The 17,866-nt window shown below is 39.4% G+C and overlaps 1 protein-coding gene across 1 annotated transcript; it reads left to right on the forward strand.

Annotated features, from left to right (window-relative positions):
- The first annotated feature begins 1,282 nt into the window (after nucleotides 1-1,282).
- LOC103732399 (killer cell lectin-like receptor subfamily B member 1B allele B) lies at nucleotides 1,283-14,276 on the forward strand. Its single transcript, XM_008830978.3, has 6 exons — nucleotides 1,283-1,387; nucleotides 7,643-7,741; nucleotides 8,390-8,464; nucleotides 9,172-9,326; nucleotides 9,678-9,793; nucleotides 12,374-14,276. The coding sequence occupies exons 1-6, from the start codon at nucleotides 1,303-1,305 to the stop codon at nucleotides 12,495-12,497; spliced, it is 654 nt and encodes a 217-aa protein (XP_008829200.1). The 5' UTR covers nucleotides 1,283-1,302; the 3' UTR covers nucleotides 12,498-14,276.
- The last annotated feature ends 3,590 nt before the right edge of the window (nucleotides 14,277-17,866 follow it).

Consider the following 17,866-nt stretch of genomic DNA (forward strand, 5'->3'; position numbering starts at 1 on the left):
GAAAACATTCCTTGACTGTGGCAGGTCTGCCTCTGACTTTTATTTCCAAAGGTTAAACGCCATCCTTTTTCTGCTCTCCTAAACCTAACATCACTGAGATCTTCATTGACTCTCTAGGAAGGGTGCTGTGAGATTCTCAAAGACTTCCATCTCACTTCCTAAGTAACAGTGATCTTGGGGAGTGATTACATGGCCTGTGGCTGACAGGAGAGAAATTTCTGCTGTGTAGACACCTCCGGCCTCTGCAATTCAAAGCCTGACTGCATCTACTGTCAAGTAATTATGAGTACCTGGTAGATTTCTACCCTTACCACAAAAAGTGACTTTAAAGAAATTCTTGCTTTTCTTCTCTCTCACTTATAATGTGAGAATGTCTGACTTTGTGGCATCTAAAGTCCTTCTTCTAAGGTTCTAGGTCTGGAAATACTTGAAACAAACAAACAAAAAATCCCATAGACCTAAGTCCTCCACTTTCTATAATCTGACAGAGTTGAAACTCTTTTACCCACATAGCCCTTAGTACAAAGCTGAGAGTCACATGCTGATCCTCTCCTTGGTGTGTTTCCTACTGTATCAGCCATAGATTGCTTTTTCTTAATCACAGTTATGTCTTCATTTTCTGTATTTCACTTCCTTGTAGCACAGATATTTTAGGAAGATTTTAGATTTTCAATTCATCTCATATAGCACCATAGGCTTAAAAAAATTAAATTATCATTGGATCCCTGGAACTGGAGTTATGGACAGTTCCCGAACTGGAGTTATGGATGGTTGCTAGCTGCCATGTGGATGCTGGAAATCCAACTGAGGTCCTCTGGAAGAGCAGTCTGTGCCCTTTAGTACTGAGCCATCTCTCCAGCATCATGGATTTTTATGCATTTTTTATTTCCATAGCATAATGTAAAATACCATATATCTTAATTTCTAGGTGCTTCATGTGAAAGGATTCCTTACATCTGAATGCAAGATAAATTTTATTTGACCCACCCTGGCTCTGATAGAGTAACTCATAGATGGTTAGAGGAATAAGAACATGAAAGGCCTTTCCAGAATTTTGTCCCCAAAAAATCAAAGAAACATTGTATGTTCCATGTTTTTTTTTCTTAGTAAAAGAACATGTAGCCTGTGTGAACATAAGCAACAGCCAGTTCCATAATTATCAAGAAACCCTCAGCAACAGCGTGGGCGGGTGTGGACACAAACAGCAGAGTGTTCATAGCGGACTTCCTTTTGTTCGCCTCACCTCACAAAACTTGGAGTTTGTCCCTGTTCAGTGCCAAAACCCCCCAACTGCAATCTGCAATGCATACACCAGTGGTCTATGCTGTAGTAAACCTAGCCCACACTCGAGAGCCTAAACGTGACTCACCTCTGCCTCTTCCCCCAGGTAAGCACTTTACTTCTCCTTTGGCATTTGAATATTTTCTATATTTAATATATAAACTTACAGTTTTAAGTTACTGCTCTGAAGACGAACAGCTATCAGTTCTATGTTAGTGTTGAATAGTGTAGGCATCTTGTCTTCAGACAACCGCAACTTTGGAGAGAAAAAGCTCAAAGATTCCATTCTTAATTCAAGTAGTCAACAGCAAATTTGAACATCACTTCTATTTAGCCTTAGTTAATCCTTAGTTAATAGATTCTGAAGAAAGAACATTTTACTTATATGAACAAAGGGATGTTTGAGGACACACTACAGAGTTTCTGTAATCACAGCTTTGTCCATTCTAAATCCCTCTGCAGAAGGCCAGCACCATGACCCGAATTTACTGCGGGGGCATTGCTAGCTTTACTTTGAGAAAAAAATGTACACTTGGTGATTGACAACCTCTGCTCTCTAAAAGGAAGGGAGTGGTGTATGGGAAAAAGTCACAGATGAAAATCAAAGACTTGAATTCCAACCTGGTTCTTTCTATCTTGAAAATATAACAACTTTAGATGGTTAAGCCACAAGATATTGGAGTTCATCAGTAATTAACTTATCTAATACTGACTGAAATTAGCACTTGGCTAACCAGAGGATTTAATAATCTGAGTGTAAGAATCAGGGAAGGCTGACATGAGGTAATAGATAAAGGACAACATGGCCTGGAGAAGGATGAAAAGAGACCAGAAGTTGAGGCAGAAAATGTGTATAAAATGATCATGATATAATAAAATGTTCTGCAATCTAACTGAACATATTATTGTCAATAATAATTTGTTTTACAATTTTATATTCTTTCTACATTGTAACATGTGAATCACGACTTTTCTGGGTTGCTTGTTAGAAACTGCTAAACTGTCAAAAATTCTAAGTTACCTGGAGCTGAGATCCCCTCCTGCGAGCTAGGGTTGCAGTCGCTTCCTGTGAGCCAGAGTTGTGTTCCCCTCTTGTGAACCTGGAATCAGTGGTTCCCCCCTGTGAGCTAGAACTGTGTCCCCCTTCAGTGAATCTGGAGCTGTGGTCCTCTCTTGTGAGCTGTAGCTGTCGTCCCCTCCTGTGAGCCTAGAGTTGTGGTCCTCTCTTGTGAACTAGAGTTTTGGTCCCCTCCTATGAGCTGGAGCTGTGGTTCTCTCTTGTGAATTGAAGTGCTGATTCCCTCACATGAGCCTGAAACTTTGAACCTCTACCATGAGTCACAGTTCCACATTTCTCTGGTGCTAGGCTGATGGTAGAGCAGACTAAGGAGGACTTCCTGATGTCGGGCAGCAGTTTCAGTCTTCTCTGAGAGACTGCATTCCCCAGAGCCTCTTCCTCTGAGGTCCCAGATTACATCTTTGTCTCTTATGCTGGGGACAGGGGAGGCCTCTGTTATTTGCCGATTCTGGTCTTGGGAGGACTGATTCTCTAGAACAGACCTCTTACATCCCCTTAGGTCCAGCTGTGGCCCTCATGCCACATGTAGTCCTGGGTATTCAGGCCTTGATGTTGGACCTTCCCATTCCCAGGCACCAAGAGGTTTTCCATTATTTGTCTATTACTCTTCCATAGCCCTAGTGTGTCTTCACCTATGCTTTAATCGAACCTCTAGAGATAAAAGTCAGTCTGGGAAGTTTAAAAAAGAGGAAGAAGAAGAATATAGAGGAAGAAGAAGAAATACAAAGTACAGTAATAACTAAGCTGATCAAAACTTCAAACTAAAAACATGTAATGAAATTCTATATGTCTGCTATAATTTTTGAACATTATTTACTGACAAAACTGTACTGCCAAACTTCAACAATAATGTGAAATTTGTCACTGTTCCTACAATTTAAGTTTAACATTCACCTCTTTTCTAAATTCTCCAACCTATACAAAGTTTTTAATGTAATCATGTTACTTCTTAAAGAAAGCAGTGTAATCAAGCTATTTCTTAGTTACTTCTTTAAGTCAGGAAAAAAGTCTTAGAGCCAACAAATAAACTTCCTTACAGTCTTTACTGTAAAGTCAAAGGAAAGTAGAGGATTTTGATAACTCTAGCAAGGCTTTTATTAAGGTAGTTTTAAAAATTACTATTACATTTATTATTCATTTATATGTGTTATATGTGTGTATAGAATTTGATTAAGCTAATTTGTTTTTATCTTTTTGAGACAGGGTCTCCCTGTAGCTCCAGCTGTTCTGGAACTCTCTATGTAGACCAGGCTGGCCTTGAACTCACAGAGATCCACCTGCCTCTGCCTCCCAAGTGCTGGGATTAAAGGCGTGTGCCACCACGCCCTGCTGATTGAGCTAATTTTTAAATTTATTATTATATTTTTCTATTTAGATGTATGTATGCGTGTGGGTTTATGCATGTGATGACACAGGTATGAAGGTCAGAGGACACTGGGGAGATGGTTTCTCCTTCCATCATTTGGGGCCCAGGAACTGGAGTTGTCAGGCTTGGTGGCAAGTGTCTTTACCCTCTGAACCATCTCATTGGTTCCAAACTGGTTATTTTTTATAAGAAAAAGCAAGTCTTTGTTTTCCTGAACCAAGCCAGGGACAAGGTCTGGCTATCTGAGGAAGAGTCTTCCAGGAAGCCCTAAGGAGGTGCTTCCTGGTAACTAAAGTTCATGTGGCCTCTTCAGTGGTCAGTGGTAACTTCCCAGGCCTAATCTCAGCCAGAATAACATTAGTAGGACAGTGAGCCTCGTCCAAGACAGGGTGGTTTATGCAGTTCTTTAAATTTTAACATGAAGGAGTAACACTTTTTAAAGTCACTCAAATATCCTTTTGCCTTTTAGTTGACAAAACTCTTTCAGAAAAATGAAAACTATTATTGATTGACTAGTACTCTGTGCCAGATACTATACTCAAGAATTTAAAAAATATTTTACTTACTAATATTATTATTATTATTTTGTGTGTATAAGTATTTGCCTGCATGTATGTAAAAGTGCACCCATGTTGTGCAATGCCTATACAGGTCAAAAGAAAGTGTCAGATTCCCCTGGAACTGGAGTTATGGATGGTTGTTAGTTGCTATGTAGGTGCTGGGAATTGAACCCAGGTCCTCTGTAAGAGCAGCCGCTGCTCTTAACCGCTGAGCCATCTCTCCAGCCCCTGTACTGTATTTATTTAGAGAACAATGACAAGGGAAAAGTCTGTAAATGTTTAATACAGTTGAATTTCGTGTGTGTGTGAATACTTTTAGTCAGCAGTAAGTTGGTTCTACAGATACAGACCTTAAGAATAAGGAGGACTATCTTCTGTCTCCTTGGGAATGTTTTTGTTCTTTCTCTCGCCTTTCCTCTCCTCTCCCTGTTCTCCGTTTTCCTCTCCTTCTCCCTCTCCTCCTTTTATTCTTTCTCTTCAACAACTATTTTAAAAGTGGTAACTTCCTCAAAAGAAGATGAGCTCTTTTCCTTTCTTAGAGAAAGCTAAATATACACCCCCCACATGGAAACTTTTTTGGGGGGTCTTTTTGAGACAGGGTCTCCCTGTAGCCCAGCTGGCCTAGAACACACTTTGTAGACCAGGCTGGCCTTGAACTCAGAGATCCACCTGCCTCTGGCTCCCAGGTGCTGGGATTAAAGACATGCGCCACCACATCCAGCTAAGAATGTGAACTTCTTTATGGTAATTGGCCAAACATCATTAGTATATGTCTGCAATCTGGGTTATACAATCAGTTTTCAGATATAAATGTTAAGAAAAGAAAAAAGGAAGAAAGAGAGAGCGAGAGTGAGAGAAAGAGAGAGAGAAAAGAAGGAAGGAAGGAGGGAGGGAGGGAGGGAGGAAGGAAGGAAGGAAGGAAGGAAGGAAGGAAGGAAGGAAGGAAGGAAGGAGGAAGAGAGGGACACTGAAGAACACTTGTGGACAGAAATTTGACTTGATAAACCTTAAATAATAGAGGATATGAAATTGGGTGAAGGGTAAGAAGGTTGGGGTAGAAATAGGGGAAGAAGACTGAATATAATCAAAGTATGCTGTATATATACTTAAAAATGGAAATAAATAGAAAAATAGAAATGAACATATAGGCTGTTCTGGGACATATATTTAAACTAAAAAATAATTTTGTAGCATATCTGATTTAAATTTTTTAACACATCTCAAGACATGTTATCATTTACACTAAAAATATTTCAAAAAAATATAAAAACTAACAAAAAGTAGAAATCAGTCAGTAGCTACAGAAATTTGGAAACCCCACCATGCATGGTGATGCAGATATATAATCCCAGCACTTAAGAGGTGGAACCAGGGGCATGAGGAATTTAAAGCCAGTCTTGACTGCATCACAAGTTTGAGGCCAGCCTGGGCTATGTGGAACTCCATATTAAAAATAGGACAAAACAAAAAGCATCTGGGAATGCTTTACTTAGAATAATACTTGAATCTAATAGCATAATTTAGAAAAACATTCACAGTGGTAATAAACGTAATGTTAGAAATCAAAGAGAGCAAAGGGGGGGTTGTAATTAAATTAAATCTTGAGGGAGGTAATGTCTCCATATTGTTTTTATAAATAAAATTCTTGTTATTATTTTCCATCTGAAACCCATGCTTTTAAGGTTGTCTAAAAGCAAAACAAATTGACAAAGTTGTGATATTTATGAGCCTGTTTCATAATTTAAACTATTTCACTTTTGATAAACATGAGGTGCTCTTTATATAAACGATCACGTGATTACCAAGAAAAGCACAGCTCTCTGACATGGTGTTTAGGCAGCACAGGACTGGAGGCACAGTATGTTATGCTACATCCTCATTCCTCACTGTAGTTTCAGTTTCCTTAGGTCAACAAGTCTAAAAACATTCAATAGAAAATTCCAGGAATAAGCAACCCATATGCTTTAAGGTATACACTGTTCTGAGCATCATGATATAATCTTACACCATCGTGACCAAGACATAAATCACACCTTGCTACCCACCAACGAGTAGTGCTTGTGTGAAAATAACTTATTTTTACTGAATAATGACCTCAAAGTATAAAAGTAGTGATGCTGGCAGCCTAGCTGTGCCAGCAGAAAAAGAGAAGCCAAAGAGAAGCCACAATGTGCTTCCTTTAAATAAAAGGTGAGAAAATACTCTAAGAAAAAAACAAAAACAAAAAACTGTTTTTGCTGCCACACATCAAACTCTGAAATTTATAGCCACAGTGTGTGGTATGCACATAGTTAAGTTGAACAATTCTCTGTGTGTTTGTATAGCTGTTTGTAAAATAGTGTGGTGGTAGTTTGCATGAAAATGCCCTTCATAAGTACCAACTATTTGAACACTTGCTGGGTCCCTAGTTCATGGAGCTGTTTGGGGAGGAGCATGGAACCTTTAAGAAGCATGGCCTTGCTGGAGGAAGCACATCTCTTGGGGTGAGGGCTTTGAGAGTCTATAGCCTTGCCCACTTCCAATGTGTCTCTCTCTGCTTCCTCTGCCTACTTGGACATGTGAGCACTCAGCTTTCTGCTCCAGCTGCCTCCTACCATGCCTCCCTGTCATAATGGACTCTTATGCCTCTGGAACCATAGGGCAAATAAACTACTCCTTCTATAAGCTGCCTTGGTCATGATGTTTTATCACAGCAACAGTAAGTAACTGATACAGGTGCACATACAGTCTGTTACCATCTGCAGTCATCCTTCGGGTACTTGGAACTTAGCCCCTGTCAGTAATGGAGTTGAAATATTACAAACAGCGGGCTGGTTCACAGAATGCTTTTCCTTGAATGCCAGATCTTTGATCCAAGTTGGAGAAGATTGTTCTAGACAACAGTATAGCCGAACCCATCCATGAAGAGAATTCTATGTCACCAGCACAAAAAGGAATACTTAGCACAAAACCAAGCATTAAAAATGCATCTTAAATAAATGAAGAATCCCCTTCTCAAAGGAAAAGCTTTGGCTCTCATCCACGAAAGGACATGTGCTTTATTTCTACACAGCACTCAGCAATTTTCAAAAATCTTTTTATCTATCAACTCTGATTCTCATAACACTCCTTTTTACATAAGTCATATACAAATAGTTTCCTATTTTATCAGAGCAAACACTTAGTTGGACTTAGCAGAATTCATCCTGTTGAACTCCACACTAAGACAGTTGAGAAAGTTTTTTTTCTGTACCTGACTCTCAACTTGATCCAGTTGTTCAAGATATTCAAACCATCTCCGACTTTTATTCCAGATACACTCAACTGAATTAAACACTTTTTAATTCATTTTTTAATTGCATTTTTTTAACTTCTCAGATGCCTGTCAGTGCCCAAGTTGGCATCAGTGGGCTCTGAAACTCGGCTGTGCTGGGCTGATCCTTCTTGTCTTGAGTGTGATTGGGTTGAGTGTCTCAGGTAAGTGAGGCAAGATCTTTCACTTTAGCATTTTTACTCTATTTCCATCGTAAATGTTACAGCCTCTTCGCATGATTTGGCCACCTTGAACCTGGGGGAAGATCAATGAAATAAAAAATTATAGGACAATACCCCACGTCCACTGTGAAAACGTCACATTTTTTGCATATATCTCTTCTTAATTGTTCTGAGAATCATTACGGAGCATGATGCATGTGAACCCAGAACTTTAAAAAAAAAAAAAAAAGGCCACAATCGTGAGAAAAAGACATTAACAAAGAAAATGAAAATGCCAAATATTTAGTCTATTCATGCCTACTAAACTTCTGGTGGCAGTTGACCATCTTTCTCTCAGAGTTGGTATGAGTGCAGTCATTCTGAAGATGAGAGAGTTCAGGCACGAGTGGGAACAATTTAAGAGTTTCAGTAATGCCCCTGGGGTGACTTGAGTGAGTTCACATGTTTGAGCTCTTCTTGTTCATTCTATCTCCAGACTGGATCCTTTGTTAACACATTGCTAATACTTTTATCTTCTGTCCACATTCAAGTTCATCAAGATAACTGGATTTCCTGAAGTGACAAATACAACATCCATTCTAACACTTATGTCAGTATTTAATCCTCTTCATGTATTCTCTTATTTACTAGTGCAAATCTTGATACAAAGGTCATCGATAGAAAAAAATAGTGTGGTTGTTCAAGAAAACATGACTGAAATAACAGGTATGTGACTTGAATTTCCTAATGACAGGTGATATCTGATAGAGATTATGTTACCTTCCGTTAATGCTCACAACAACCCATCCATGAAGACAACTTTATCACCATGATTTTATGTTTAAGAAGCGTAAGAGGGTTAAGCTACTGGTTGAGTGATGATGCTGGAAATTGCGCAGAAGTTGAGCGACCCTGAAGCTTACGCTCTTAACCACCAGGCCATAGTACCTCAGGCTGCTAGCACACTTGACCATTAATAGGAAAATGTCAAATTAAAAGCAAAATGTGCTTGGGGGCTGGAGGGATGGCTCACTCTAAAAGGCACTTGCTGCTCTTACACAGTTCAATTCCTAGCACCCACATCGGTTGGCTCACAACTGCTTATAACTCCAGCTCCAGGGATCTTGAGGGAAGGCACCTGCGCCCATGTGCACATCCTCCTCACACAAAATTTTAAATTAAAATAATGCCTAAGTGTAATATTTGATTATTTTAATGAGCACAGCAAACAGTTAATTTGAAGTTAAGTAATAAAAACAAAACATCAAATGAATTATCAGTATATTCTTTGATGATGTGTGACAACATCAATCTTATTCTAATATGTGCTAATAAAAATGTGTGCTGGTAAAGAAACTATTGTGAATGACTGGTTGTGGTGCAGCAGACTGAGGCAGGGCAGAAATATAACATTTTTTTCTTTCTTACTTTAGAGAGAACAGCTATATTAAAGTGCCCAACAGATTGGGGTCTTTATACAGATAAATGCTTATTTTTTTCTCAAGCTTCCCAAACTTGGGATAACAGTTCAAATGACTGCTCTTCAAAAGAAGCCACTTTGCTGCTTATTCAAGATCAAGACGAACTGGTAAATTATTAAATAAAATTACCTGTTAGAATTTAGAACTTTTAAAAGCTGTATCAGTATTTCTGGTCTTTGGCCATCTGTCCATGCAAAAGAAGTAGAGACTTTGACTTCAAGCAATTCATAATCTGAGTAGCCATTCATAAATATGACAATAACCAGCTATATAATATGACAAATATACTATAAATATAAATATAGACAGAGGTTTCACACACAAAGAATTAACTCTGATGAGGACTCAGGAAAGACTTCAAACAGATGATAGTTGAACTCAGCTTAAGAAGATTCATAGAATACAAGTCATGAATAAACAAATTCAGTATGAACTTCTTTATTCTATTTTAATTATAGAGATACATACAGGACTTGGCAAAGAAAACAGAAAAATTATTTTGGATTGGGCTAAAAGCTATGGTGTCAAAAAGTACCTGGAAATGGATAAATGACTCTAGTTTAAATTCTCATATGTAAGTATTAAATGAGCTCATTTGAATATTCAGTTCATATCAGGTTTGTTGAAAATTGAATTTTGTAAATGTAATTGGTTTAGAAATTCTTGACAGGTTCCAAGCAAACTGAGAAAATTATTTCAAAGTTGGTTGAAGTTTTCAAAGATATCAGCACTTTGTGTGTGACTGGTGTGTGTGTGTGTGTGTGTGTGTGTGTGTGTGTGTGTGTGTGTGTCTTATCTGCAATGGAGTTTTAAAAGACAAGGAATAGCCTTTAATCTAAGCACGCAGGAAGCAGAGTCAGTCAGAGCTCTGCAAGATTAAGGCCAGTGTAGTCTGCACAGTGAGTTCCAAGCCATCTGGGGTTACAGAGCAACCCTACCTCCCACGTTACCCACCTCAGAAAGGGACAAGGAACAGACTAACTTTTAACACCTTTGGGGAGTCGCGGTTTTTTAATGTCTATCTAGAGTCTACTGACACGTAAGATTGATTTTTCTTTTCCCGTTCTTTCTTTCTTTTTCTTTCCTCTCTGCTTTCTACCTTTTACATATCATTACTTTTACTTAAGCACTTACTTTTCAGTTGTGGCAAAATGTACTGAAGTGAGTCATGAGACCAATTTCTCAGATCATAACCAGCATAGAAAAAATGAGTATGAAGAGAGAAGCAGTAAATATCAAAACTTTGACACCTGAAAGGAGCTTCTCACATAGGCACAGCTTGTGGTGTACCTTAATCAGTGTCAGGACAGACATGGTTATTTGAGGGGATATGGTGAACATATATGTGTTAATTAGCTTTATATCACTGTGACAAAATAACTTTGTAAAATAGCTTTAGAAAGGAAAGATCAAGAGGTCTCAGCCTGTAGTTTGCTTCCTCCCATGCAAAACCAAGCAAAGTTACTCACCTCAGTGTGGACAAGAAAAAGAGAAAATGGAAAAGGGTCCAAGGTCCCTTTCTCTTACATATCCCAGTGAGACCTCACCCTGTTTGGGTTAGTTAGTTAGTTAGTTAGTAGTTAGTTATTAGTTAGTTAGTTAGTTAGTTAGTTAGTTAGTTAGTTAGTTAAAGCACATTCATGACCCGATCATCTCTCAGTATTTGAGAGGATCCAACAGCAAGTGAAGATCCCATCACATGACTCTTTGGGGGCATAGTTGGTATCCACACCATAACCATAGATGTAGATCACAAAGGAGCCATTAGCTGTTTACCTTTTGGTATCTCATCATTTTCTTATTGTGTAAGAGCATCACAATAACCATGAATGCAATAAGAGAGATGATCCTTCTTAGTTGGGCTGCATCCTTTACAGAAAAGAGCAGGGTATGTTTTTCTTTCAAATGAGAAAACATACAGGATTCAATTAAGTTTCTTTTTTTAGAAAAAATTTTAAAACAATATTTTATTTATTATTTTTATTTTATATGTATGAGTATATTGCCTGCATGTATGTAAGTGCACCTATGTCGTGCAATGCCATGGAGGTCAGAAAAGGGCTTCGGATTTCTCTGGAACCGGAGTTAAGGATTGTTCATAGCTGCCATGTGGGTGCTGGGAATCAAACCAGGGTCCTCTGTAAGAGCAGTCAGTGCTCTTAACCACTGAGCCATCTCTCCAGCCCATCGATTAAGTTTCTATATTTAGCTTGGGAAGCTATTAAAGGCATTCTGAAGGGAAATCATTGACTTGAACAGATGAGGCTTAAAGAAATTATCCTGAAAAATGAAGAAAGAACCCAAAAGATGGAAGAAACAAGACAGGGGAGGGTCACAGCAGCCCCATTGAAGGAATCATGGTTTGACTATCATACTGGGCACTAGGATACATTAAGAGTTGCTGCTGAGGCCCAAGGGGCTCCATGAAGAGATGAGCAAAGGAAAAAGGACAGTTTTGAAGGAAATTACTGCCATGAGGTACCTTCTGCTTAAGACAAATCAGCAAGTTTTGAGCTCATCTCTCTCCCTTCTAGTCAACCCTTATTCGGCCTATGCTCATGCATGGTTGAGTTCTAATCTCATTCCACCTGCAGTGAGTCACCAGAACCACTGAGTGTTTAAAACTATTGTTTTCTTAAAGCAAGTACTCGCTAGCCTCTGGGGTAAGAATAAAAGAACCTCAGCTGTTTCACATGGGCTGGGCCTCTTTTTCTCTCTGCCTCAAATTCTGTAGACCATGATCCAGAAATGTACTGGATCATGACATGCTCGTGTGTGTCTCAACACCCTCCTCAAACATTAACTAGTTAAACCTATGCGTTTAGGAAAACTGAAGCTTAACAAAATGAAGAATCTTATCACAAAACATGTTAATAGCAGAAGAATTAATCCTGACTTTCCAAACCTTTTCCTTTTGATATATCATTTAAAGTTTCTTTCTGGAAGGATTTTTTTTTCTCCAGTGAAGGTGAGACTGAATTCTAGAGGTTGCTATTAGCTCTATCTTTAATGTTCACATATGCTTATGTTTGTGACTATGTATTTCCTATGCTTACTGCATAGCCTACTTAAAAAGCTAAAGGGAAAAAAATGGCTGACAGGACAACTATGAGAAACTCCTAGTCACCGACAGTGGCTTTTCTTTCCTCCTCAGATTACAAATCACAGGTGAAGTGAAAGAAAACAGCTGTGCTCTCATTTCAAAGACAAACGTGATTTCTGAGAGCTGCTCTTCAGACAATTCCTGGATCTGCCAAAAGAAGCTAAAGCCTGTCTGAAATCAAAAGCTTCGTGACTCCTGACTGCGGATCCCACCTCGACCACTGCGCTTTCCTCACAGATCTCTGCATTTTCACTGTCTTACTTGGTCCTCCCAGTGCACGTTGAGTGTCACACAGCATGAACTCTAAACCACTGTGACTCTTACATCCATGTCCAGTTTCTGTATTCTGTGAATGAGGACGCAGATGCTGATGGGCCATTCTAAGAGAGGTGCTTGATGGAAGGAAGCCCAGGCCAGCTGAGGGAACTGGATTCTAACTCTGGAGTCCATGTGGTCTTCACTGATCTCTGTGCCTGAGAGCATCTGCAGAAGAGCTGCAGCAAAGATTTCCAAAGTCCTGGGCATCACTCATCATCTGTTTTCCCCTGTGCCATCACACAGTTGGTAGTAGAACAGGTCTGAGAGAAATTCGAACTCCTCAGAACAGATCAGGCTTCCTCTTGGTTAAACCTTGTCTCCCTTTTCTGATGCCGTTCCATCATTAACTCTACTATTTACCCTCAACTCCCTTCTCTCAATAATTTTACTTCAAAATTATTTCAAAACTCTGCATGGACTTCCTGGCTTCCACTTGTGATTATTCCTTTAATAACTATTTTGATTCATAACCACAGATAGGGCATTCTTTAACCTCAGATAGTATCTGAGGCTTATTTCTCTTTTGCTGTAACTACCCACTTACTGTTTACACCAATGTATTTAAAGTGTCTTGATCTACGTCTTTTCTTTGTTCTGTTATTATAAAAACTTCATGAAACTGTTAACATGTTACAACACGGAATTTGGGGTCATCTAAATCTGTGTTCCCAGCCATAATCACTCCTATTTAGTTCCAAGACAAACTCTCTCGTCCCTTTGAGGCAAGAGTTATGCTTTTGCATCAACAATACACACACACACACACACACACACACACACACACACACACATTGGAAACTACGAGAGAATGTATGGTGTTTGTCTTTCTGAATCTTGGTTACTTAGTATATTTTCTAGTTCTATACATTTTCCTGCAAACTTCATAATTTCATTCTTCTTTATGACTGATTATATATATGTGCCACATTCTTTATCCATTCATCTGCTAATGGGCATGTAGACTGATTCTGTTTCTTAGCTGTTGTGACTAGGGTAACAATAAGCATGGATATTCAAGTATCCCCAGGTTAGGATTCAAAGCCCATTGAATAAGATCCCTAGGAGTGGCATAGCTGAGCCATGTGGTAGTTCTGTTTTTAGTTTCTTGAGGAACCTCCGCCCAGGTTTCCATAGTGGCTACACCAGTTTACATACCCACTAACAGTAAAGAAGTGTTCCTCTTTCTCTGCACTGTCTCCTGTATTTGCCATAAAATTTTTTCTTAATGATAGTGTGAACAAAAAATCTGAGAACAAAATGTGCATCTTCAAACCAAACCTTCTACAAGGGTCATCAATTAATTAGAACTTCAGTGATTATGGAGAGTTTGGAATGTTGCAGGTACAGAGCCTAATTACCATTTATCTTGGGCTATCTTTAGCCCCCTAAATAGCCACTCCTTGCCTGACTCTGTTTCTGAGTTAATATTCTGTGACTAACAGATAAAAACCTTTTGAGCCAGGCATGGTGGTGCATGACACTGATCCAACACTTGGGAGACAGAGGCAGAAGATCTCTGTGACGTAGAAGCAGGCCTGGTATATATAACTCCAGGTTACATAGTTCTAGTCCAATGTGGACTACAGGGAGACCCTGTCTCAAAACACCAAAACAAAACAAAACAAAATTTTTTGAAGTGTATTAATTTTAAAAATTTTTATTTATTATTTTAATTTTCTGTGTATGAGTGTATTGCCTGTATGTGGATAGGTGAACCCATGCCCTGCAGTGCACTGAGGTACAGTGCCTACGGAGGTCAGAGGAAGGTGTTGAATGCCCTAGAACTAGAGTTACAGATAGTTGTTGGCACCATGTGAGTGCTGGAAATCAAACCCAGGACCTCTGCAAGAGCAGACAGTGCTCTTAACCACAGAGCCATCTTTCCAGCCCACCCCCACCCCCAAAGCCCCAGCTTTCACCAACCAAAAGGCTGAGCATCATCAGAGGGAATCTGAGGCCTGTAGCTCACAGTTCTCTTTTGCTGTAACCACCTACTAATGTTTGCAACCATGTGTTTGAAAAGTGCCTGGATTTATGGCTTTCTTTGTTTTATTGCTATAAGAACTTTATGAAATTATTACCATGATAAAATATGGAATTTGGGGTGACAGAAATCTGTGTTTCCAGACCTTGGTTACTCAAATTTGGCTCTAGAATAATCTATCTCTTATCTTACCCTTCAAAGTGAGCATTGTGCTTTTGTGTTGACAATAAACATTCTGACTGAGGTGGGACAGAATTTTGAAATATTTTTTAAAAATATTTTACTTATTATTTTTGTTTTATGTGTATGAGTGTTTTGCCTGCATGTAGGTAAGTGCACCTGGGTTGTGCAATGCCCATGGAGGACAGAAGAGGCTGTTGGATCCCCTGGAACTGGAGTTACAGACAATTGTTAGCTGCCATGTGGGTCCTGGGATTCGAACACAGGTCTTCTGCAAGAATAGTCAATGCTCTTAACCACTCTCTCTCCAGCCGTTTCTCCAGCCCCACGATCTAGAATACTTTAAAAAACATTTATTGGCCATTTACTTTTCTTTCTTTCTCTCTCTTTTTATTTTATTTTAATCTTTATTTTATTTATTTATTTATTTATTTATTTATTTTAATTTAGAGATCTCTCAGCCCTGTGCTTTAGCCCATTTTCTGATTGGCTTGTTTCTTGTTTTTAGATTTTTTGATTTTCATACAGTACATTTTGAACTTTATGAAATTATCATCATGATAGAAAATGGAATTTGGGGTGATTGAAATCTGTCTAATTTGTATCCCCAAATGTCTTTCACTGTGGGTCCATCTACTGGAGCCTGGTTAGCTTACCAAGAGTCCCATGATTGAAAGAGACTGTCTCTGCCCCTACCAGCAGCCATCAGTTGCCAAAATTTCTTTAGGCTTGGTTGGGGTTTCTTACCCACTTCCCCATGTCTATGTGTTGGGATATTTTCTGATTTGAGCTCTAATGGGACTTGTGCATGCTGTCACCATTGTGATGATTTCATATGAGTAACTGACCACCTGTCTGGAAAACTCTGTTTCCTTGTGGTCTTCCACCACCTCTAGCTCTTACAATCTGTCTGCTGCCTCTTCCACAATGGTCCCTGAGTCTTGGGCAGCAGAAGGTTGATATAGGTGTCCTATTCAGGGGTAAGCACTCTGCAGTCTCTTGTTCACTGCACATTGGCCAGTGTGGGTTTCTGTGTTAATCACCATCTGCTGCATAAGGAAACTTCTTTGTTTGTTTGTTTTGAGTTTTTATCTAGTCAAGATATTAATACTTTGTTGAACGTACAGCTGGCAATGATTTCTCTCCCCTTCTGTAGACTGTCTCTTCACTCAATTAACTGTTTCATTTGGTGTACAGAGCTTTTCAATTTAATGAGATCCCATGGGTCAATTGTTGGCTAAAAATAACTTTTGGAAGTTGCTTCTGATACAAGGGAGATCAGGGTCCCCTAGAGGGTCTTTAGTCTGATTGATTAAATAAATAAATAAATTTTAAGGATAGACTCAAGCCAAAGCTTTAGAACAATTGTATTACAATTTAAGGAACAATCCTCAGGGCAGCCAAGCTGTAAATCTCAGCAGTTGTCTTCAGGAAGGGAACGAAGGGGAGAAGGAAAAAGACATAAAGTCATGCCTACTTAGAGCTTGTTGCAGGAACTTCTGGAAATCAGGAGATCGGGCCAGGTGAAGGAGAGGGAGTTTATTTACACCCCTGGATCGACACATGGTCACTCTGTAACACCGCCAGTCCCCAGCTCACATTTTTAGGGAAATTTATTGTCATTATGGGAGTTTAAGCAAGCAAGTAGCATATATATATATACATATATATGTATATATATATGGTAATGTGGTAATAAAGCAAGTGGTTACACATAAACATGTGGTTACAAAAGATCACAGGACAAAAGACCATGAGAATGTGGCAGTTTGGCAAAGATTTCAATGGTCCACTTTAAGAAAAAAAGAAAAACTACGGGGATGAAGGCAGATTCCTGTTTACCTTCCACATTCTCTCCTTATTTCTTCCTATCTTATTTTGGTCCCTTCCAAGGTTCAAAGTTCTTATCAACCATCTTATTGTCAATGAACTGCCATCACCAGCTCACATGGAGGTCAGACAGACACCACGTGGAAGACTAGCAGCTACATGATGGAGAGGGGAAGGGAATTGTAGAGAAAAAGATATAGAAACCCAAAACACTGGGGCAGCCCAAAGCAATAAGAAAAGCATGGTTAGAAAAGGGATATGAAGAAGAAAATGAGAGATTACACTTTTCTGAAGAATTCAAAAAAGCCGGCAAAATTCAGAGAGCCACATGTCCGCTCAGGATGCAAGCCACAAGACCTGCTAAAGGGAGGGGATTCTAGGCAGGAAAAGCCCAGCATATTGCACCCATCTCTTTTGCATGACTTAAGGTGAACCTGCCTTCCTAGGGGTGGATCTGTAACCAAGGGCAAAAGTGGAAAGTTGGGTCTTCATCCAGGCCAGAGCAGCTTATACTTTTGAGCAGTTTTAAGGGATTTTTTTTTTTTTTGACTCCTGTGACATTTCTCTCCTTCCACTTTGCTTTAGTCAAGGTCTTGACTATTTGGTTGAGTCCCCAATCCCTTGACCAGCTCTCCAGCCCTGAGTCAAGGTCTTTTGATGTTTCTGCCACACCGCACACTCCAGGCTAGCTAGCCTGTACTAGTTTCTGTTCAATTCTCTACCTCCCATCTCACCGTAGAAATGCTGGGGTTACAGATCCATGTAGATCCATGTCACTGCTTTCCGCTTTTTATGTGGGCTCTGTGGATTAAATTCAAGTCATCAGGGTTGTATGGCAAGTGTTTTTACCTGCCGAGCCATCTCACCAGCCCTGTGGTTGATTTTTTGAGCAAGGTGAGAGATAAAGCTCTAATTTTACTGTTCTGCATATGACTCTCCACTCTTCCTAGCACCATTAAAGAGACTATCTTTTCTTCAATTAGTGTTTTAGCATCTTTGAAAATATAAGATGCAGGGCTGGAGAGATGGCTCAGTGGTTAAGAACACGGGTTGTTCTTGCAGAAGACCCGGATTCTAATCCCAGCACCCACATGGCAGCTAACAACTGTCCCCATAACTCCAGTTCCAGAGGATCCCACAGCCTCTTCTGTCCTCTGCGGGTATTGTATGACACGGGTGTACTTACCTATACACAGGCAATATAAACATACACACAAAATAAAAATAATAAA

Source organism: Nannospalax galili, unplaced genomic scaffold (genome assembly GCF_000622305.1).
Source record: "Nannospalax galili isolate Female #2095 unplaced genomic scaffold, S.galili_v1.0 scaffold1915, whole genome shotgun sequence".
NCBI lineage: Eukaryota > Metazoa > Chordata > Mammalia > Rodentia > Spalacidae > Nannospalax > Nannospalax galili.